General features: G+C 41.5%; 1 protein-coding gene across 2 annotated transcripts; it reads right to left on the bottom strand.

Moving 5' to 3' along the window:
- Positions 1–1,574: 1,574 nt before the first annotated feature.
- On the bottom strand, positions 1,575–21,931 carry LOC106579081 (DDB1- and CUL4-associated factor 7). Of its 2 annotated transcripts, none has more exons than XM_014158618.3 (7): positions 21,407–21,931; positions 17,721–17,879; positions 5,995–6,106; positions 5,249–5,367; positions 4,709–4,918; positions 4,352–4,469; positions 1,575–3,724 (listed from the first exon to the last, which is right to left on the bottom strand). In XM_014158618.3, exons 1-7 carry the CDS (start codon positions 21,542–21,544, stop codon positions 3,549–3,551), a joined length of 1,032 nt encoding a protein of 343 aa, XP_014014093.1. In that variant the 5' UTR covers positions 21,545–21,931; the 3' UTR covers positions 1,575–3,548. The 2 variants fall into 2 exon arrangements, with proteins under 2 accessions (XP_014014093.1, XP_014014094.1); XM_014158619.3 differs by having other exon boundaries at positions 1,575–3,721; positions 21,407–21,930.
- Positions 21,932–23,857: the final 1,926 nt, after the last annotated feature.

Here is a 23,857-nt window from a genome sequence, read left to right on the forward strand (position 1 = left end):
GCCATCTATAGGGGTGATGGCAGTAGTCCGACTGACAACTTTACCAGGACGAGGACTTGCCGATGTCAACCTCTTTCCAAAAGCCTAATCAACTAGCTACATGCCAAATGGATAAGCTGAAAATACAATACAAATGATGTTTACTGATCATGAGAAGCATGCAGTTACTTGCTGTATAACTGATGCGGCCAAATGTGGAATAATCGGAAATGTGTAGTTCTATGCTCTTTCAAGAGGTGATGATATTAAAACAAAGCACACTGAAAAAAATATTCAAAATGCAACATGTTAAGTGTTAGTCCTATGTTTCATGAGCTGAAATATAACATTTCTGGGATCTTATTTCTCTCAAATGTTGTGCACAAATTTGTTTACATCCCTGTTAGTCAGCATTTATAGTTTGCCAAGATAATCCATCCACCTGACAGGTGTGGCATGTCAAGAAGCTGATTAAACAGCATGATCAATAAACAGGTGCATCTTGTGCTGGGGGCAATAAAAAGGCCACTAAAATGTGAAGTTTTGTCACACAACACAATGCCACAGATGTCTCAAGTTGAGCAATTGGCATGCTGACTGCAGGATTGTTCACCAGAGCTGTAGCCAGATAATTTAATGTTAATTTCTCTACCATAAGCAGCCTCCAGTCGTTTTAGAGAATTTGGCACGTCCAACCGGGCCTCACAACCGCAGACCATGTGTAACCACGCCCGCCAGGACCTCCACATCCAGCTTCTTCACATGCGAGATTCTCTGAAACAAGCCACCCGGACAGCTGATGAAACTGTGGGTATGCAAAAACAAATAATTTCTGCACAAACAGTCAGAAACCGTCTCAGGGAAGCTCATCTGCGTGCTCTTCATCCTCACCAGGGTCTTGACCTGACTGCAGTTCGGCATCGTAACCACCTTCGATGGTCACTGGCACGCTGGAGAAGTGTGCTCTTCACAGTACCGGGCAGATGGCAGACCGCATCTATGGCAGACCGCATCTATGGCGTCGTGTGGGAGAGCGGTTTGCTGATGTGAACAGAGTGCCCCGTGGTGGTGGGGTTATGGTATGGACAGGCATAAGCTATTGACAATGAACACAATTGCACTTTATTGAAGGCGATACCGTGACGAGATCCTGAAGCCCATTTTATCTGCCGCCATCACCTCATCTCTCAGTATGATAATGCGCGGCCCCATGTCACAAATATCTGTACACAATTCCTGGAAGCTGAAAATGTCCCAGTTCTTCTACGGCCTGCATACCCACCAGACATGTCATCCATTGAGCCTGTTTGGGATGCTCTGGATATCCCGCCAATATCCAGAAACTTCGCACAGCCATTGAAGAGGAGTGGGACAGCAATACACAACTCTATGTGAAGGAGATGTGTCGCACTGCATGATGCACAGTGGTCACACCAGATACTGACTGGTTTTCTGATCCACGACCCTCTTTTTTTGCATCTGTAACCAACAGATGCATATCTGTATTCCCAGTCATGTGAAAGCCATAGATTAGGGCCTAATTAATTAATTTAAATTGACTGATTACCTTATATGAATTGTAACTCAGTAAAATCTTTGAAATTGTTGCATGTTGCATTTATTTTTGTTCAGTGTAGTTCATATTTATTTAACAATCCCTTAAACAGCACACAGGCTTAGTTGTCAATGGTTTTAGCAGAGCTGGGGGTCTCCTTGACCCAGAGCAGCCAAATCGAACGCTCTGCACCGTATTGTGACGTTTTATTGATAACAACCTATAGGGGGGGGGTGCACTCAAGCAGATGAGGAAATCTGTCTAGGATAGAATAAATGATACAGTAAAACCTGCAAAAAGGGTGAATGTAAACAGAGAAGAGAAAAAAAAAGCATTACCCTCCCCTGTACCCAATAAAAAAAAAGTTAAACAAAGAAACTTATTTTGACAACCCTCCCTTATTCCCCTCCCCCCACCACCACTGACTAAGCCTATTAATGGTGTCATTTTTTTAAAGTTGGTTGCCATAAGGTGACACCAGCTGTCATGGCTGTTTATGTCATTGTGACAGTGTTACGTAGCCCTTACGACCGAGGCTTGAAGTAAAATGTAAAAAGTAGAACCACTTCTTGATATGACGTTTGCACCTCAACAATACAATATCCCTCTCTGTACATTACAACAATTCATATACATTCACCTAATCTAGTTTATACACAAAGTGTTTAGGGTTACCTTTAGCACTAAGAACATGTTTTACAATATTTTACAGGCAGAACCAAGTAAGACAAATAGGAAAGCTGTATTGTAGTAGTGGATGAATAAGTTCAATGCAGATATTAACTGTAGTTTGTATTAAAGATGTTTTTCATATCACAATTGTCACTGTGTTCAATGGCAAAATTGTAAATGTGAAGATAACAAAAAAAACTATTGAATACCTGAACAGTTGAATTCAGTCCCGTTTTAAATATAACCATATGATCTGAAACTGTGATTCAGACATAAATGGGGTGTTAAGAGAATAAAGCTATTGTAAATTACAATGGCCACTCAACTAATAACTACGTACATTATACTGCATTTAAAATAAAAAATTTTTAAAAAAAGAGTTTAAAAGCGGAACTGGCAGTAGAAACAATAAGACTCCCTGCCCCCGTTTCGGTCAAAAGCTGAGGGGTGGGGCTAGAGAAATCTAACCACTCAAATTCGTAGACAGCTATAGATGCAAGTACTGACCATTCATGATATCAAAACTATAGTTTTACCATGTTTTGAGGCTATACAGTGTTTACATTTACTTTGTTGACAAACATGAGCTTATATTTTGGGTTCTGATTCGGAACGACTTTGAACTAAGCTCATGAAGCATTTATAGGTTATAGTCTTCAAGAATCAAATGGGTACACATCATTAAATGTATAAGTCCAAAAATGGATCTAGCAACGGCCGATTCTACCAAAGACCACTTTAAAGAAATAGACCCATTCACATGTTAAAGCCTATACGCTTATCAAACAACATGCTGAAACGTCTCAGATTTAAACAAAGTGCCCTGGTAAGTGTGGGTATAATTGTGATAAGTTGAGTCTTTTGGCTACTCTTGATTTGTGTTCTTGTTTTCCTTTCAAAAACATGATCTCACAATGAACCGCATCTTATTCAAACATGTCTGTCAAAAATAACAGCCGCTGAGAAAATTCTAAATTGAGAGGCAGCCATGGGGAGTCTTGAGCATTTCCGTAAATTACTCAGGAGGGTGTAAACATTGTCTGTGGGTAACGTTGTCACCCCCCTTTTGAATGTAAAGGGCGTCTATAACATTATCCTCAAATGAAAAGGGCAACAACACATACACAATCCAGTATCATACAGTTCAGTCCTACATGAACAGGAGTCCCTGTTGACGTCAGATCATCAAAATGAAGTTGCCATGTCCGTTCTTGAGCGGGCCGGAGTTATACTATCCCTCTCGGTTTACCAACTGTATTAAAATAGGACGTCGACACTGAGCTCAGATCAGATTCCAAGGATCACCTCAGACTGTCCCGCTAAGAGCTGAGCCCAGGTTATGTCAGACGCGGAGAATCTCTAGGCAGTTGTTATAGCAGATTGCGATCCAGTCAGGCTGGGTGGATGCCCACTGGACGTTATTGATCTCGCCTTCGGCCGTGTAGGCCAGGATGGGGTCCTCGATGGCCCTGGGCATCTGCTGGATGTCCCAGATCAGCGCCTGATGGTCATCCGCTACTTTCCGGACAGGAAAGGGGACAGTAGTTAGTGTATTGTAGACTGAAATCAATGCTCGTGTTCTGGGCTACTAGAGGGCAGATTTGATAATCGATGGTATACATTTTTCAGCCCTGTGCTCTAGATTTACTAATAATTCCATGGGGATGTTATGGAACAACGATTTAGAAAACCTCACCAGCGGTGCAGATGTGCCATTTCATTTATATTCATATTTTCTGAGAATGTCTGATGTTTTTGTCAACAGAATCTTATGGATTAATCGATCAATAATATACATTTAAGGGATAGTTCAACCAAATTTCAAATTGACATACATGTTTCCATACCTTGTAAGCACTCTATTGAAGGACGGAGTGCATTGCAAGCTTTGAGTTTGTTTACCTAGCCACTGCCACCATCCGCCAACTTTAGCATTTTACAACCAAAAACCAATTTAAGTAACTGTACCCTATATTATCATGTTTTAATTTAAGTACAAATAATCCCAAAGTCCTTGGCATTTTCCATATATTGCTTAAAAAAACAAAGGAAACAAATACATTTTGTTTTTTTAACTTGGAAGGTTAGCACATTTGCACATGGATAATACTGTATAAGATAAGCGGGAGGAAACAGAGGGCTTACCTGCTGTACAGATGTGGCAGGAGGAGTGGGGCGCCCAGGCGATGCCGTTGACACAGGCGCGGTGGTTGTTAAGTCTGGCCACTGGGGTGCATGGCACACGGACATCCAAGATCACCACCTGGGACAGACAGAGAAAAACGCGCATGCTAAGGTAGAATACATATAATCATAGACCACTAGAATTTTTATTTAGCATAATTGACCGACTTTTACTGGTCCAATATTGTAGCCAGATAACCAAACATGCATTATTTGAATTGCTATAGCATTGATCAATCACATGAACGTAATCACATGCAGTACAATGAAGGATGGGACAGACACGCAGATGAACAGGCAAACAGATGCAGAGCTGACCTCCATTCCATCCATCGCCATGGTAGCCAGGTAGTTTGGGTCTTGTTTGTTCCAGCAGAGGCGGAGCAGCGGGTGGTGCTGGGGGTCTTCGTAGATGATGGTGCTGTGCTCCAAGTGGCGCAAGTCAAACATGCGCACAGAGCCGTCTGCCCCCACCGACGCAAACATGTCCCGGCCACCACCGGCTCGGCTGAATGCAATGTCATAGACCTGCGACAAGGACACACACGCATACGACAGACATTTGGTGAAATAACAGGTGACATCTGTTTCGATAGAAAATATGGTTTGTTCATAGTCTATTGACTTGACAGATACTTTAGGCAAGTATGGCTAAAATACAACTGACAATGGGTGGAGGCCATCATTTCATTGATCACTTAGGCAATGTAATGGTATAGCAATGTTCTATGCCCAATATCCAGACTAGCATACTACTTAGCATGAATGGCCAATACATCACCACATACTAAGTACGCAAGTGTGGATATTGGAACTTAATTTATTTCAGCTCTGGCCTAACCCCTGCAGTGCCTTTACCTCTTTGTCATGGGCGATGAGCTGAGTCTTGACATGGCCAGACACCAGGTTGACCCTGCCCAGTACCTGACCTGTCTCCAGGCCCCAGATAGTGCAGGTGGTGTCAATACTGGAGGTACCTACAGAGAAGAAACATGAGATTTATTGAACACTTAAGCACTTATAAATTCGTAACATGTTGTATGAACTGGAATTTCTAACATATCATTTCAATTGCAGGGGACCCGTTTTGGCTTGTGAGAGATAAAACTACTGGCTGAAATTATACAAAATCTTTACAACACATCTTTAATGATGCCTTCCTATACCCTTTAAGGCCTATGTATCATTCATAAGCAAATGGCATGCTATATAAAGGGTGGCAAAAGCGTTACGCTGCATTTGGCAAAGCAACAGATGTAAGGACCTTTTATATCACCTTTCATATAGTATGACTTTGCTTAAAAAATGTCAAGTGAAGTGTCAATGTAGAGCTAATGAAGACATGAATGCTCTATATAAAGTCTTAGGGTTTTTTTTATTTTTTTTAATGAGACCAACCAAGGCTGTATAACAATGACACCTGGAGAGCTAATGGTATATGCTAGTGTCTCTTGATTGTGAAGAGGCATCAAGAGATCATACTTGCTAAAGACTCAATTGTTTGCTATTGACATTTAGTGTTAAAAATAAGCTAATCTGGAAGAGGCGTCCAGAGAATCCGGTAATGTAGTCTATCCATAAAAAAAGGATAAAGTTATTCTCACCCAGCAGGTTAGGGTCCACCTCATTCCAGTCAAAGGATGTCAGCGGTGCACAGAAGTCAGAGTTTTTGTTGTTGTTGAGCAGGCATTCCAGACGAGTCTCAGTGTCGCTCACCTGTCAGGACCAACAAAAGTTTTTTTTTTTAATCACCTCATCAAATGAAGCAGACATATTTATATCCCGGAGTGTCCCCCCTGGATAATTTGTATGTCCACCCTGGATAAGTTTTATGTAGAAAGACCGCGAAGCTCAGTTCTGGTGACTTTTCAAAAAGGGCATTCTACTCTAAAATGAAGGAACATTTTATTATGCTGACACCATCTAAAATATACATTTCCAACTCCAGAAATGAGCACAACAACATATTGGGAAAATGATTTGTTACAAATATTTATACATATTGGACCATGCATCTAGACTATGCTTGGTCTATATTATCAGGTATGCCATTAGAAATAAGCATTATCACCTGTAGACCAACTGATGCAGCATTATGGCTATAATTAAATAGGCAGAAGCATGGGGTAGCCCATCTGCATTTACTCTATTGGGCTAAACACCAGACAGTTCCCAAATGTGATCTCTAGATTTAAATTGGTGCAGTTCACAAATATTTAGGAGTTGAGAAATAAATAAAGTAGAAATGGAAAGCTGGGATCCCCCGCTTTAAAAAGAGTCGATTAAAACTTCTGTTTCCACCTACGATTGCAAGAACTGGTATGCATTGAATGCTTGTCAGAATGCATGTTTCTCTCACATAGAACACACAAGCCGACTAGGTAAATAGATAACCAAATAGTACAATTTTTTCCCGATTTTTCTATTCATTACTTGTTTTCATTGCAGAGGAAAAGATAAAATGTGGACTGTTCTAGCATCTTCAAAGTGCGCCTCGGCAGAAATATTTTAATGTTTTTTTTTGTCCTGGCGGCAAATAACTGCAGCGGAAACACAAATACCCTGCTCCACCCTCCCCTTTTTTGCTTTATATGCCAAGCCTATAAATAACTCCAACATGCAGCTATGAGCTTTTGACAGTTGTAGAGATAAAGCAGGAAAGCAGAGACCAATTTTCATATACTAGTTGCAATAAAATTATTTCCCCAATTAAGAGGGGAAACCTGGCACAAGTGACTGTCAACCCAACACCTTAACCGTTGCGCCAACTGATCCGAACCTCTTCACAAAGTCACTAGGTATAAAATTAGGAACCCCATTAGCTGTTGTAAAAGAAGCAGCTACTTTTCCTAGGGTCCACAGAAAACATGACATAATACAGAACATTAGACGAGAACAGCTCAAGAACAAAAACTACAAATATTAAAAAGTATATATATATTTTTAAAAGGCACACAGTTTATGTACTGTAAGCTATCTAGGTCAAATAGGGGAGAGACGTTGTGCCTTGAGGTGTTGCTTTTAGTGACACACCGACATGACATTTTTGGCCGATATCAATATCAGATATTTTTCTTGCCCCCCCCCAAACAAACGATACTGATAACCGGTATTAAATTTTTTTGCAGCCTTAAGCATTCTAGTACAGTTAACACACAAAGTGGTTTAAGGCACTGCATCTCAGTGCAAGAGGCATCACTACAGTCCCTGGTTCGAATCCAGGCTTTATCATATCCGGCCGTGATTGGAAGTCTTATAGGGCGGTGCACAATTGGCCCAGCGTCATCCGGTTTGGCCGTCATTGTAAATAAGAATTTGTTCTTAACCGACTGGCCTAGTTAGATAAAGGTTACACACACCAAAAAGTTATTGTTGGCACTTACGCATGTCCCCATTACCAAACCTATATTTCTTTCACTTACTTCCTGTGCTGTTTCGTTGTTCATTCGTTTCATTCTCAACCAGGATTTCTATGGAACGCCGTTTGGGTCTTTGCATGTCAAAAAAAATATACTATTTAACACGATTTGACTTGTCAAATAGTTATTTGACATGTCAATTAAGCGTGCTGACCAAATCAGGACCTGAAAATGACTGCACGTCACATAAATTGAACGTGTTCATACGTTTTTTTACGTAGTTATTACACATTGATTACCTATCACTCGTATTTCATATGTCACGACGATTCATCGATACGTATGCTATGATGCTGGTAAAGTTGTCTCGCGCACCTACAGTGCTGGTCATAAAAAAAGCTAGCTAGCTCATGGATGCAAACGATGTTCTTTCCCAAAAACATAGCGAAACGACATCTGTTTCAGTAGCTATATAGTTAGCTAGCTAACTATATAGCTAGGTGTCATCTAAAATAACCTTAATATAAAAGAGTTCTTATTTGATTAATTGTGGTCAGACCCACCTATGTGAAGCTATCCACAATAACGATTAGCCACAACAGTGGACTTTGCGTTTAGCCTTCAAAATAAAAGTATGGCATTATTCAATTTGTATTCATTTGCATCACTGTCAATGGCATACTTTTATTTTGAAAGCAAACTGCAAATGTCACTATTGTGCCTAATCCATTTTGTGGCTAGCTTCACAACACATAACCCTGTCCGGTCGAGCCTCAATAGCTAGATGAAGCTCGCTGGCTGCTTATAACGTTAGCTTTGGGCAACAGGGTTAAGTAGCTGGCTAGCTATTTATTTAAGTCAATTTCAATAGACGAACAACAAGTGGCAACCTAGCTAATACTCACAAGGTTTCCTAAATCATTGCAAAGAATAATGAAAATGACTGCAGTTTCTACTGGTAATTTTTTTCAGGCTGGTTGTATTGGTGCTAGCTAGGTACCAAGCTAAAGCTAGCTACCCCAGAAGTTGCGGTCCAACAAATGCTTTATAACCAACGCGGTATTGAAAACACATCGTTCGTGGCCGGTGTTTGCAGACTTTTGTACAGCTTTGACAGTGCTACTGTAATTTTTTGGACACAAAGACCCAAACAGCATTCCATAGTATGTATGTTGTGAAGCTAATAGCAGTGACGCTATTACTGTGTAACTCCAGTAGGGCAACATATGAAAAACAATTGCACACTTGATAGTGTAGCGGTGCTCGACCAGTCGGCGAAAGCCAACATCACCCACACCAGAGAACGGTTGACTGTCAAGGGCAATGAATTCCATTATCTTGGCTTTAATGGATTTCGCCTTTGAGTTGTCTCGCTGAAATGTTCTTACTCTTTCAAATGAATGCTCGATCCACACAGCTTTGAAATCGGTGTTAAACTAGACAGACATCGGCCGATACCGATGTTGGCATTTTCAGCTAATGTCGGCCGACTCCGATATATCATATTCCTAGTTGCGTTCTGTTTTTTTAAACCAGGGTTGCTGTTCATTTGAGCAATATGATATAGAACGGAGTTCCATGCAATAATGGCTCTATATAATACTGTACGCTTTCTTGAATTTGTTCTGAATTTGGGGACTGTTAAAAGACCCCTGGTGGCATGTCTGGTGGGGTAAGTGTGTGTAAGTTGACTATGCAAACAGTTTGGGATTTAACACATTGTTTCTTATAAAAAGTGGTGCAGTCAGTCACTCCTCAACTCTTAGCTAAGAGTGACTTGCATGCGTAGTATTTATATCAGCCCTTGATTACAATGAAGAGCAAGACGTGCCACTCTGTTCTGGGCCAACTGCAGCCTAACTAGGTCTTTCCTTGCAGCAGTCAACCACATGACTAAACAATAATCAAGATAAGACAAAACTAGAGCCTGCAGAACTTGCTTTTTGGAGTGTGGTGTCAAAAAAGCAGAGCATCTCTATTACGGACAGATTTCTCCCCATCTTTACAACAATTGAATCGGGATTTGACTATGAGTTTACAATCTAAGGTAACACCAAGTAATTTAGTCTCCTCAACTTGTTAAACAGCCACACCATTCATGACATGGACACATGCTTTGTTTAATGCCAGTGGTAGGTCATTGGTAAAAATTAAAAAGAGTAGATGACCTAGAGCTGCCCTGCGGTACGCCACACTTCACATAATTGACATTAGAGAAGCTTCCATTAAAGAAAACCATTTGAGCTATATTAGATAGAAAGCTCTGAATCCCCAATATGGCAGAGGTTGAAAAGCCATACGTTTTCAACAACAGGTTATGGTCAATAATATCAAAGGATGCAATGAAATCCAACAGTACAACTCCCACAATCTTCTTACCATCAATTTATTTCAACCAATCAGCAGTCATTTGTGTCACTGCAGTACATGTTGAGTGCCCTTCTCTACAAGCATGCTGAAAGTATGTTGCTAATTTGTTTACAGAGAAATAGCATTGTATTTGGACAAACACAATTTTTCCCCAACAGTTTGCTTAGAGCTGGCAGCAAGCTAATAGGTATGTTGTTTGAACCAGTAAAGGCTGCTTTACCACTCTTGGGTAGTGGAATGACTGGCTTCCCTCCAGACCTGAGGACAAATACTTTCCTCTAGGGACAGATTAAAGATATGACATATAGTAGTTAAGCCCCCTACCATCCTCAGTAGCTCTTCATCTAAGTTGTCAATGCCAGGTTTGTCATTATTGATCGTTAACAATAATTTTTCCACCTCTCCAACACTAACTTCAAAATTCAAACTTGCAATGAATTACATTAATTGTTTTTTTTCTTCTTTTTATGCATGAATATGATGGGTCACTGTTTGTTGTTGGCATTTCCTGCCTAAGTTTTCCAATGAAGTAATCATTAAAAACATTGTCAACATCAAATGGTTTTGTGATGAATAAGCCATCTGATACGATAAAAGATGTGGTTGAATGTCTTTCTTTTAAAGTAAGCCAAAGTTTTTTTTATATCATTGATCTTGGCTTCATAACACAGGTTCTTCTTTTTTGTTGTTGCGTTTAGCCACACAATCTCTCAATTTGCAGTAAGTCAGATGTGCAGCCAGACTTAGACACTCCTTTTGCCCCATCTCTTTCAACCATCCAGTTGATCTATTCATCATCAATCCATGGAGCCTTAACAGTTCCAAGTCAGTTTAACAGGTGCATGTTTATCAATAATTGGAAGAAGCAGTGACTGTTAGCGCTTGGTGGCCTATAGCAACACAGCAAAATAAAGGCTTCAGATGTGCCAATTGAACCTGCAACCACAACTCCTCAATAACACTTGACATCTGATCTTCTAAGCATTACAGGGATATGGCTCTAAATACATACAGCAACACCTCCCGTATAAGCATTTGTCTCTTCTATAGATGTTAGATCCTTGTATTGCTACTGCTGTATCAAATTAATCATTTTTGTTCGTCTCTGAAAAGGCTAATATATTAATGTTCTGAAGTTAGCAAGTTATTGATTTCATGAAACTTAGTTCTAAGGCTACATAGTGTCAAGAAAAAGTAGGCGATGGCCTCCTGAGTGGTGCAAGGCACTGCATCGCAGTACTAGCTGTGCCACTAGAGATTCTGGGTTCGAGGCCAGGCTCTGTCGCAGCCGGGAGACCCATGGGGCAGCGCACAACTGGCCCAACGTTGTCCGGGTTAGGGGAGGGTTTGGCCGGCAGGGATTCCTTGTCCCATCGCGCACTAGCGACTCCTATTGCAAGCCGGGTGCAGTGCACGCTGACACGGTCGCCAGGTGTACGGTGTTTCCTCCAACACATTGGTGCGGCTGGCTTCCGGGTTAAGTAGGCATTGTGTCAAGAAGCAGTGCGGCTTGGTTGGGCTGTGTTTCAGAGGATGCACGGCTCTCAACCGTCGCCTCTCCCGAATCCGTACACGAGTTGCACCGATGAGACAAGACTACCAATTGGATAGCACGAAATTGGGGAGAAGACCTTAGATTAAGGATTGTTGACTTCCATAAAGCTGGAAAGGGTTACAAAAGCATCTCTAAAAGCCTCGATGTTCATCAGTCCACGGTAAGACAAATTGTCTATAAATGGAGAAAGTTCAGCACTGTTGCTACTCTCCATAGGAGAATGCACAGAGGTTAAGAGGAATCCTAGAGTGTCAGAAAGACTTACAGAATTCTTTGGAACATGCTAACATCTCTGTTGACAGGTATATGATACGTAAAACACTAAACAAGAATGGTGTTCATGGAGGACACCACAGAAGAAGCCACTGCTGTCCGTCTGAAGTTCTTAAAAGAGCACCTGGATGTTCCACAGAGCTTCTGGCAAAATATTCTGTGGACCGATTAAACTAAAGTTGAGTTGTTTGGAAGGAACACAACACTATGAGTGGAGGGGAAAAAAGGCACAGCACACCAACATCAAAACCTAATGCCGGTCATAGCGGATGTAAGCAATGTCCCCACGCACTCTGGCAGCTTTCATGGCTGGAATAAGTTCTTTCCCCTTCTGGCACACAGCTTCGGGATAGTCCTCTGAGGAAGATATACGTTCCACTCAAGTTCTTGGCTTTCCAGAGGAGCTACCTTGTCCTTGTTCACTGGGCAGCCGCGAGCTGCCCAGTGGACCAGATGAGCTAAATTACTTCTATGCTTGCTTCGAGGCAAGTAACACTGAAGCATGCACGAGAGCATCAGCTGTTCCTGACGACTGTGATCACGCTCTCCGTAGCCAACGTGAGTAAGACCATTAAACAGGTCAACATTCACAAGGCCGCAGGGCCAGACAGATTACCAGGACGTGTACTGCGAGCATGCGCTGACCAACTGGCAAGTGTCTTCACTGTCATTTTCAACCTCTCCCTGTCAGATTCTGTAATACCAACATGTTTCAAGCAGACCACCATTGTCCCTGTGCCCAAGAACACTAATGTAATCTGCCTAAATGTCTACCGACCCGTAGCACTCACATCTGTAGCCATGAAGTGCTTTGATAGGCTGGTCATGGAACACATCAACACCATTATCCTAGAAAACCTAGACCCACTCCAATTTGCATATCGCCCCAACAGATCCACAGATGATGCAATCTCTATTGCACTCCACACTGCCCTTTCCCACCTGGACAAAAGGAACACCTATGTGAGAATGCCATTCATTGACTACAGCTCAGCGTTCAACACCATAGTGCCCTCAAAGCTCATCACTAAGCTAAGGACCCGGGGACTAAACACCTCTGCTACTGGATCTTGGACTTCCTGAGGGGCCTCCCCCATGTGGTAAGGGTAGGTAACAACACATCCACCACACTGATCCTCAACACGGGGGCCACTCAGGGGTGCATGCTCAGTCTCCTCCTGTAATTCCTGTTCACTCATGACTGCATGGCCAGGCACGACTCCAACATCATAACGTTTGCCGATGACCCAAAAGTGGTAGGCCTAATCAACAATGATGAGACAGCCTATAGGGAGGTGGTCAGGGACCTGGCCATGTGGTGCAAGGACAACAACCTCTCCCTCAACGTGATCAAGACAAAAGGAGATTATTGTGGACGACAGGAAAAGGAGGACAGAGCACACCCCCATTCTCATTTACAGGGCTGCAGTGGAGAAGTTTGAGAGCTTCAAGTTCCTTGGTGTCCACATCAGCAACAAACTAACATGGTCCAAGCACACTAAGACAGTCGTAAAGAGGGCATGACAAAGCCTATTTCCCCTCCGGAAACTGAAAAGATTTGGCATGGGTCCACAGATCCTCAAAAGGTTCTACAGCTGCACCATTGAGAGCATCCTGACTGGTTGCATCACTACCTGGTATGGCAACTGCTCGGCCTCTGACCACAAGGCACTACAGATGGTAGTGCGTACGGCCCAGTACGTCACTGGGCCCAAGTTTCCTGCGAATCCAGGACCTCTATACCAGGTGGTGTCAGGGAAAGGCCCTAAAAATTGTCAAAGACTCCAGCCACCCTAGTCATAGACTGTTCTCTCTGCTACCGCATGCCAAGTCTAGGTCCAGAAGGCTTCTTAACAGCTTCTACCCCCAAGCCATAAGACTCCTGAACAGCTAATCAAAGGGCTACCCAGACCGCTCTTTCACACTGCTGCTACTCAGTTATTATCTATGCAACTCTACCAACATGTACATATTACCTCGAATAACCAGTGCCCCCGTACATTGACTCTGTACTGGTATACTGGTATATAACCTCGCTATTGTTATTTTACTGCTGCTGTATAATTATGTTACTTTTACAGTGGCTTGCGAACAGATTCACCCCCCTTGGCATTTTTCCTATTTTGTTGCCTTACAACCTGTTATTAAAATAGATTTTGTGTGTGTGTGGGGGGGGATTGTATCATTTGATTACACAACATGCCTACCACTTTGAAGATGATAAATATTGTAAGATGCTAAGTAAGTAATAAGATTTAAAAAACTGAAACTTTGAGTGTGCATAACTATTCACCCCCCCCCCCAAAGTCAATACTTTGTAGAGCCACCCTTTGCAGCAATTACAGCTGCAAGTCTCTTGGGGTATGTCTCTATAAGCTTGGCACATCTAGCCACATGGATTTTTGCCCATTCTTCAAAGCAAACCTGCTCCAGCTCCTTCAAGTTGGCAGGTTCGTTGTGGTGCCATATTCTTTCAATTTTTGAATAATGTATTTAATGGTGCTCTGTGGGATGTTCAAAGTTTGATATTTTTTTATAACTCAACCCTGATCTGTACTTCTACACAACTTTGTCCCTGACCTGTTGTTTGGAGAGCTCCTTGGTCTTCATGGTGCCGCTTGCTTGGTGGTGACCCTTGCTTAGTGGTGTTACACTCTGAGACCTTTCAGAACAGGTGTATGTATGTATGCATGCATGCATGCATGCATGCATGCATGCATGCATGCATGTATGTATGCATGTATACACACACACACAGATCATCTGACACTAAGACTGCACACAGGTGGACTTTATTGAACTAATTATGTGACTTCTGAAGGTAATTGGTTGCACCAGATCTTATTTAGGGGCTTCATAGCAAAGGGGGTGAATATATAAGCACGCACCACTTTTGTTTTTTATTTTGTAGAATATTTTTTAAACAAGTTCTTTTTTTCATTTCACCAATTTTGACTATTTTGTGTATGTCCATTACATGAAATCCAAATAAAAATCAATGTAAAAATTACAGGTTGTAATGCAACAAAATAGGAAAAACACCATGGGGGATGAATACTTTTGCAAGGCACTGTATTTCTATTTTTTACTTAACACTTTTTTCCCCCTTAAAACATTGTTGGTTAAGGGCTTGGAAGTAAGCATTTCACTGTAAGGTCTACACCTGTTGTATTCGGCATATGTAACAAATACAATATGATTTGAACCTTAGGAACTTGAGCACTATCGGACTGGGCCCGTCACCTGGGCCGGTGGTGGGTTTTCCAGCCCTGTGTGCGCGCTCCACCTCAATGTTCCGGTAGACCATCTTCAATTTCTCAGAGATAATTTCCCTCACTTCATCCTCAGACTCCATCCAGGTCTCATGTGGAGATTCTGCAATTCCGTCCACAACCATGTTGTTCTGTCTTGATTGTCCCTCAAGATAATCTGATTTTTCCATCATTGTTCTCATTGATTCACACACAGAACTGATGTCCCCTCTCAATGACTTACAGATTGCTGTCATCTTGCCATTCTCCTGTTTCACCAAATCAAGCTGACCCTGGGACAACTGAAAATTGTTCTTCAGGTCCAGGACCTCTCTGGTCAGGTCGTCCATTTTTTATTAGTCGAATCAACCAGTATTTGGACAAAACACTTGAACCTATTTTCTGTTGTAACAACTCCTAGAACTATTTTTGTTCGTTTAAAAAGATCGTTCACCGGTGATAGAGAGATGGTACTGTCCTCAACGGTACTCCCACCAGCTTTGGTCTATGTCATGGTAGCTAGCAACGCAGGTTACACTGTTACTCCTCGCAGTTCCAGACAGTGCAGGTCCCAGGGAAGATTTAACACAAACAGCAGGTATCTAGACAGCCATAAACCCGGGAACAAACTGCGGCTCCAGCCACAATATCTAACCGAGTTGTTGGTTGTGTTTAAGCCCTCAACCCCCGAAACCCTGCTAGCTAGGCTAGCAGCTACGCCAAATAGCTCCTCAGACCCGGCCTTGGTCGGCAGGATCACTGAACAGAGAGTAGCAGTCCCAGCAGCTGATAACAAATGCGTTGTGGGATCCAAACTAAAAAGTTGCCGATCTATTAAGAAACTTCCCAAAACAACAAACAGAGCTCTCCCTCGTTCAACAGGAATTGGCGTGAGCAGATCGAAGCAGTGTTAACCTGATATGGATAGGGGGCAGTATTTTCACGGCCGGATGAAAAAACGTACCCGATTCAAACTGGTTGCTACTCTTGCCCAGAAACTAGAATATGCATATTATTAGTAGATTTGGATAGAAAACACTCTGATGTTTCTAAAACTGTTTGAATGGTGTCTGAGTATAACAGAACTCATATGGCAGGCAAAAACCTTAGAAAAAGTAAACCAGGAAGTGTAGGATCTGAGAAATGTAGTTCTTTCTAGTCCCTTTCGAAACTACAGTATCTGTGCTGTTACATTGCACTTCCTAAGGCTTCCATTGGCTGTCTAAAGCCTTCAGAAAGTGGATTGAGCCTTCTCCTGTCTCTGGGCAGAGTATAGGAGCTCAGTTACTGAGTGGTCTGCCTGAGGACATAGAGATTGGATATGCGCGTTCCCGCGAGCACGCTGTTTTTTCTTTTCCTCCTTGAATGAATACACTATTGTCTGGTTGGAATATTATCGCAATTTTACGTTAAAAATACCATACAAATTGATTTTAAACAGCGTTTGACATGCTTCTAAGTACGGTAATGGAACATTTGGACTTTTTGTGTCTCGAATTGCGCTCGCGGGTTACCCTTTGGATAGTGACCTGAATGCACTAACAAAACAGAGGTATTTGGACATAACTATGGATTATTTCGAACAAAAACAACATTTCTTGTGGAAGTAGCAGTCCTGGGAGTGCATTCTGACGAAGATCAGCAAAGGTAATACAATATTTCTAATACTAATTCTGAGTTTAGGTTACCCCAAACTTGGCGGGTGTCTGAATAGCTCGCCGTGATGGCGAGCTATGTACTCAGAATATTGAAAAATGTGCTTTCCCCGAAAAGCTATTTTAAAATCTGACACAGCGATTGCATAAAAGAGTTCTGTCTGTAACTATAATTCTTAAAATAATTGTTATGTATTTTGTCAAAGTTTATGATGAGTATTTTTGTAAATTCACCGGAGGTTTTTGGTGGGAATACATTTTCTGAACATCACGCGCCAATGTAAAAAGCTGTTTTTGGATATAAATATGAACTTGATTGTTATACAATACATGTATGTTTTGTTCAATGTCCTAGGAGTGTCATCTGATGAAGATCAAAGGTTAGTGCTTCATTTAGCTGTGTTTTGGGTTTTATTGACATATATGCTTGCTTGGAAAATGGCTGTGTGGTTATTTTGGTCTATGTACTCTCCTAACATAATCTAATGTTTTGCTTTCGGTGTAAAGCCTTTTTGAAAATCGGACAACGAGGTTGGATTCAGGAGAGGTTTATCTTTCAAATGGTGTAAAATAGTCATATGTTTGAGAAAATTGAATTGAGGTATTTTAGTTGTTTTTGTATTTCGCGCCATGCGATCCCATTGGCTGTTGGCTAGGGGTTAGGCTAACGGAACGCCTAGATGTAAGAGGTCACTACACTACCCCCTTCAGGAGAGCGTCTTCCCACGCTTCTCTATACCAAGCCCTTCACATGTATGGACCTCTCTGATTGGAACCTCTTGACGTTGACGCTAGATGTAGGGTTAAGGTCGCTACAATATTCAGGGTAGGCACAGATCTGGCAGTGGTAGGCTATTGGCTTCTTACCCTCCAAATGCGCAGGTAGTCTCCACTGGTAGCCAGCAGGTCAGGATACACCCCCTTGGTGTCCGGAATCCACATAATTTTTGTGGTGGGGTAAGGGTGGTCGAATGTGTTCCGGCAGACAAACTCTGAGCTCTCCTCCTCCAATCCAACTATCTGAACCTATGGGGAAAACAGACAATAACAACAGCATGGGGCGGTAGGTAAACTAGCGGTTAAGAGCCTTGGGCCAGTAACAGAAAAAGGTGCTGGTTCAAATCGTCGAGTTGAAAAACCTGCCGGTCGGTGTGCCCTTGAGCAAGGCACTTAACCCGTATAGCTCCTGTAAGTCGTTCTGGATAATATATGAACATTTTAAATGTGCGGTCAAATCACAGCAAAAAGGTTGATCCTATATTTAGCCTGCTCGTTTTCTGTGATGAGGATAAGTATGATAAGCCTGTATTATTGAACTTTATTTACTGGAAATGCCCAACAGTGACACCTTTGTTTTATTGACAGTGACGGATATTGTTGCAATTGTGCTAGTCTAATTAATCAGGCTGAAATAGACAACCAATTTGTATATACAGCCTAACACTAGCAGTCATTTCTCAGTGTAATAGTTAGCATAATGGAAAAATTCGGAGTACAACGCATTTCTAATCCCTGGATCTGAGCCATATCTTATAAGCAAGCAGGTCAGATGTGCTGACTAGGCAAGGGGTTAATTGTAACAAATTACAAATCTGAGTCTAATCTGACACCTCTTCTTACTGATAAAAATGATATGGTTAGGTACATGTAGAACGTTCCGTAGGTCAATAATCAAGAGGCGACAAGAATATTTACAAATCGACCTGAAAAAACATTTGTCATCAATAAAACAAAAGTGTTCATAGATTTAAACAAAACTTCCTAGGTATGTACATACACTAACCCAGCCTGGTCTCAGACAAACGTAACATAGTAAATGTAATTCCTGGACACTCAAAAAGACAGTTAATTAAGGCAAAAACTAATGTGGGGGGGGGGGGGGGGGGGGGGGTGTTTGGTTTGTTAAATATGCTGTGTGTAACATCCATTTTTATAGTTTACACTGCTACTTGAGCTCTCTTGGAGTGCATTTGTTATTGCTTGACCACGAGACACTTGTGTTCATTCTGCATGGTTACTGCAGCACATGCAACAATTTTGATGACATCGATGTTGTTTCCAGTTTGCTTCTTAATATAAATCCACAAGTGTTCTACAATTACACATTTAGTTTGTGTTTCTTACATCTGCAAACAGCTAGTTTGTCTTTTCTTAGCAGAATTTAGCTCAATTGTGTTAGCCACTAATGCTAATCGCTAGTTAGCTGGCTAGCTAGTCAAAAAATGTACTGAGATCAAAAGTAGCAAGCTAACATAGTCTAATACCAGTATTGGTGTAGGCCTATAGGGTCCCCTAGGAAACACTGACCATCATTTTGGTTCCAACCCTGTCACAATAATGCCTCCCTGGCATTTTCATTTGTTGTCATGTCAAACAATGTATTCAAAGAGCCCACTATTATTTATATTCTCACTATAGAATTAGAATGAACATTCTATTTCCATGATTATAAGTGTTTTGATCTAAATTGCAAAGTGGTAAAAATAAGGCATTTTTAATGCCCATATCGTGCAGCCCTAAGAGGCAGGGTGAAAATTATTTCAAATGAGCGCAGGAAATGCAAAAATGTATGGAAATGCAGGAAATTATTTTAGGTTGAAGTTGAATTGAAGTGTAAAACAATCAGAATGGAACAAGACCCATTCAAATCACTTAGAATGGATGCAGTACCACCGTAGGGTCACGCACTACTCATAAAGCACATTCTGAACTTTTATTACTCAAAATCGTAAAATACCGTATATATTTTTTTTATACGGTGATATATTTTGGTCATGTCACCCAGCCCCTACTACTTGGCATGTTAGCTAACCCTTCCCCTAACCTTGCTAACGTTAGCCAGAATTCATAACGTATAAAAGTTGACACACCTACACATTCCAGGGTTTTGCTGTATTTTTACTCATTTCTACATTGTAGGATAATAGTGAAGACATTAAAACACATATGGAATCATGTAGTATATTTTATATTTGAAGTAAGTAGCCACCCTTTGCCTTGATGACAGCTTTGCACACTAGCCATTCTCTCAACCAGCATCATGAGGTAGTCACCTGGAATGCATTTCAATTAACAGGTGTGCCTTGTTAAGTTATTTTGTGGAATGTCTTTCCTTCTTAATGTGTTTGAGCCAATCAGTTGTGTTGTGACCAGGTAGGGGTGGGTATACTGAAGATATCCCTATTTGGTAAAAGACCAAGTCCATGTTATGGCACGAACTGCTCTAATAAGCAAAGAGAAACAACAGTCCATCATTACTTTAAGACATGAAGGTCAGTGAAGCCGGAAAATTAAGAACTTTGAAAGTTTCTTCAAGTGCAGTTGCAGAAAACATCAACCACTACGATGAAACTGGCTCTCATGAGGACCGCCACAGGAAAGGAAGACCCAGAGTTACCTCTGCTGCAGAGGATTAGTTCATTAGAGTAACCAGCCTCAGAAATTGCAGCCCAAACAAATGCTTTACAGAGTTCAAGTAACAGACATCAACTGTTCAGAGGAGACTGCGTGAAATCAGGCCTTCATGTCGAATTGCTGCAAAGAAACCACTAAAGAACAGCAATAAGAAGAATAGACTTGCTTGGGCCAAGAAACATGAGCAATGGACATTAGACCGGTGGAAATCTGTCTGATGAGTCCAAATTTGAGATTTTTGGTTCCAACCGCCGTGTCTTTGTGAGACACAGTAGGTGAACGGATGATCTCCACATGTGTGGTTACCACCATGAAACACAGAGGTGGTGTGAGGGTCCTTTGCTGGTGACACTGTCTGTGATTTATTTAGAATTCAAGGCACACTTAACCAACATGGCTACCACAGCATTCTGCAGCGATACGCCATCCCATCTGGTTTGCGCTTATTGGGATGATAATTTGTTTTTCAACAGGACAATGACCCAAAACACATCTCCTGGCTGTGTAAGGGTTACTTGACCAAGAAGGAGAGTGATGAGTGCTAAATCAGATGACCTGGCCTCCACAATCACACAACCTCAACCCAATTGAGAGGAGTTGGACTGCAGAGTGAAGGAAAAACAGCCAACAAGTGCTCAGCATTTGTAGGGACTCCTTCATGACTGTTAGAAAAGCATTCCAGGTGAAGCTGGTTGAGAGAATGCCAAGAATGTGTAAAGCTGTCAAAGGCAAAGAGTGGCTACTTTAAAGAATATAAAACATTTTGATTTGTTTAACACTTTTGGCTACTACATGATTCCATGTGTTATGTCATAGTTTGATGTCTTCACTATAATTCTACAATGTAGAAAATAGTAAAAATAAAGAAAACCCCTGGTATGAGTAGGTGTCCAAACTTTTGACTGATACCGTATATTAAATAGGTGATGGACATCCATAAATGAATTTACATAAGAATAACACGAAATACGCTGAGACCAGGTTTACTAACCAAGTATTAGCACATTGAATAACAGGTTTCCGACGTTATTTCGAATTTGATTTACTTTGTTGTTACGGTGTTCCCCGTTCTACCCTAGTAGGATTAAATGTAGGTTAATTTGATTCATAATGGAATGTTTGGAGAGAAAATACGTTACCTTGTTATTGTACTCCTCGACAAAGCTGCCAAGAGCGAGACGAAAGCGCTTGTCTGGTCGCACACTCCAATTCATTGCATATACCGTCCATGGCGCCTCGTATTTGTAAATTTCTTTGCGCTTACCGTGAAGCGACATGGTCAAGGCAGTGAAAAATCTATTTCTTCAAAAAATACCAAATAAAGCGAACTATCACCGATGACTTAATCTACAACCGGGTTTAAATTTCCGAGCTAAATGCGTCTTGGAGGCCGATGCTCTTTTTTCCCTTTGTAGTAAAATACGATGGCACTCAGCGTTTCAATGTAGCTACTTTGTATAATCTGCAGTAGCCTTATGTTGATGACGAGCCCACCAAAACATTACAATACGTTTGCGAGGGTTAGCTGAAAAACGCTACATTGAGCACACAGAATAGACTGCAACAAACATAGGCCTATTCACCGAAGCAATGGCTGCTGTCTCGGACCACTTAAAAAAAAAAGACTGGCAGTAGGCTACCACTGTTGTATCAATGGTGTTTATAACTAAACCAAGATAGATCACAGCTTGTTGTTTCCAATGGGAACAAATTAGTCATAGTGGGCTGAACAAGCAAGGAGGTGGGTAGAGCCAAGCACGCGCTGACGATATACCATTGGCGCGTACTAGTAATTATCTGCATATTTCCGTTAAGGAACGCCTACTCTGTGAAGTACGCGTGTGCAATAACTCAATTCGCCTTTGCACTCCTGAACAATGCGATTTGTAAAAACATTTGCAAAGGGTAAAGTCTACAAAACTTAGTCCAACTCTGTTAATACGATATTGTAGTTTTTGAAACAGAAAACTGTTTTGAGATCAAATATTTAATAGATAAGAAAATGTGCAGAATGTCGGCCAAAGTCCATCTCGTTCCATCTTCTCCCACTGCCCGCCAGTGGGCTTCTTCTCACTACCATATTTGGAATTGAGTGGAAACGCCAACCGGATGCTTCACATTTATACATCCAGTGAAATATCTGTTTCATTGCTCCATCTGTGGTGGTATGCTATGCACGTCAAAACGGTGCCGACGTTACAATTGAGGGGAATTTATTAATTTAGCCTAGGTAGGCGTGTTTTGCACCGAGTGAAAGAGCATTCGTTTGGCAACCAGGCTGCCTTCCAGTGGTGAGACAGGTGCCCTGTTCAAAAGCCTGTGGCGAAGTAAGCTCAAAACAAAGTGATGTAATTAAGCACGTGGAGTAATGAGTAGGATCAGTGTTGGGGAAAACAAAAAAAAATGTTTTAGGTGCATGCCAGCAAAGCCACTACACTAAACAATACATTAATTGCACTATAACGGTGACAAACAGTGCCCACAAACTGTTAGGTTCTACACAAAGCTGTCCCAACAGCAGAGCTTTCCTTTCAGCAGCATGGAGTGAATCCTTTCCACTGCTACACCTGGCTATCAGCGGAGCCTAGTCTGGCAGCGAAACAATTCATTCAGCCTCATTTACTGCCTTTTTAAATATTGTAGCGAATATGGCTGACTTGCATAAACAAATGTGGTTTCTACTGACTCCTTGTGGATTTGTGTCGATAAGAACCGCATTCTCCTTAAATAATAACGAACACCAACATGAGTTTTGACATTTGAACCATACACAAACATTATTAAATGTATATTCAGAAAATGCCTTATGTTTGTTTTTATATCATTAACACTTAGCTCTAAGAATAAGCAAGTGTATAAAGGTAGGCCTATTTGTTCAGCACTTTCAAAATCAACACCAACAGGAATTCGGATAGATGTTAGTACAGAAATTCAGCAAGATGTTGAGGCCTTAACTTACTCTTCTTTAAGTCAACAAAGAAAGAAAGAGAGAGAGAGAGAGAGAGAGAGAGAGAGAGAGAGAGAGACAAGCAGTTAGCCTTCCATTTGAAGTGTTTTATCATGGGCCGTTCTTACAGTTTTCTCCCAAGTCAGAACCAAGTCAGAACCAAGTCAGAACCAAATAATAAATAAAGGGGGCATATAAAGCAGACAATGAAAGCTCTTCCAATATTCGATAATGACATTTCTCCAAAACAGGCTATAGGCTACATGTGCACTACCAAGTCAGAACAGTAGGATAAATCCTGAGGGGGAGAGGGACCACATTATTAGGGTGGAGCACATAGGCTACTAACAGCTTACTACACAATATACACTTATAATTACTTCCTTAGCTACCGTATACATAGCTCACTGGCATATTAAATAATTTATGCAGCAGCATACGAGACATTTTTTGCCTCACCGTTGTTGTGCTGTGCTCACTTTTTTTATTTTATTCAACCTTTATTTAACTAGGCAAGTCAGTTAAGAACAAATTCTTATTTACAATGACGGCCTACACCGGCCAAACCCAGACGACGCTGGGCCAATTGTGTGCCACCCTATGGGACTCCCAATCACGGCCGATTGTGATACAGCCAGGATTC

Source organism: Salmo salar, chromosome 19 (assembly GCF_965601325.2).
Source record: "Salmo salar chromosome 19, fSalSal1, whole genome shotgun sequence".
NCBI classification, from domain to species: Eukaryota; Metazoa; Chordata; class Actinopteri; order Salmoniformes; family Salmonidae; genus Salmo; species Salmo salar.

Coding starts and splice junctions, on each gene's coding strand:
- LOC106579081 (XM_014158618.3), bottom strand. CDS start 21,544: ATGTCGCTTCACGGTAAGCGCAAAGAAATTTACAAATACGAGGCGCCA. Junction 17,880..21,406: donor TCGAGGAGTACAATAACAAG/GTAACGTATTTT, acceptor TTTTCCCCATAG/GTTCAGATAGTTGGATTGGA. Junction 3,725..4,351: donor CTGCCACATCTGTACAGCAG/GTAAGCCCTCTG, acceptor CTGTCCGGAAAG/TAGCGGATGACCATCAGGCG.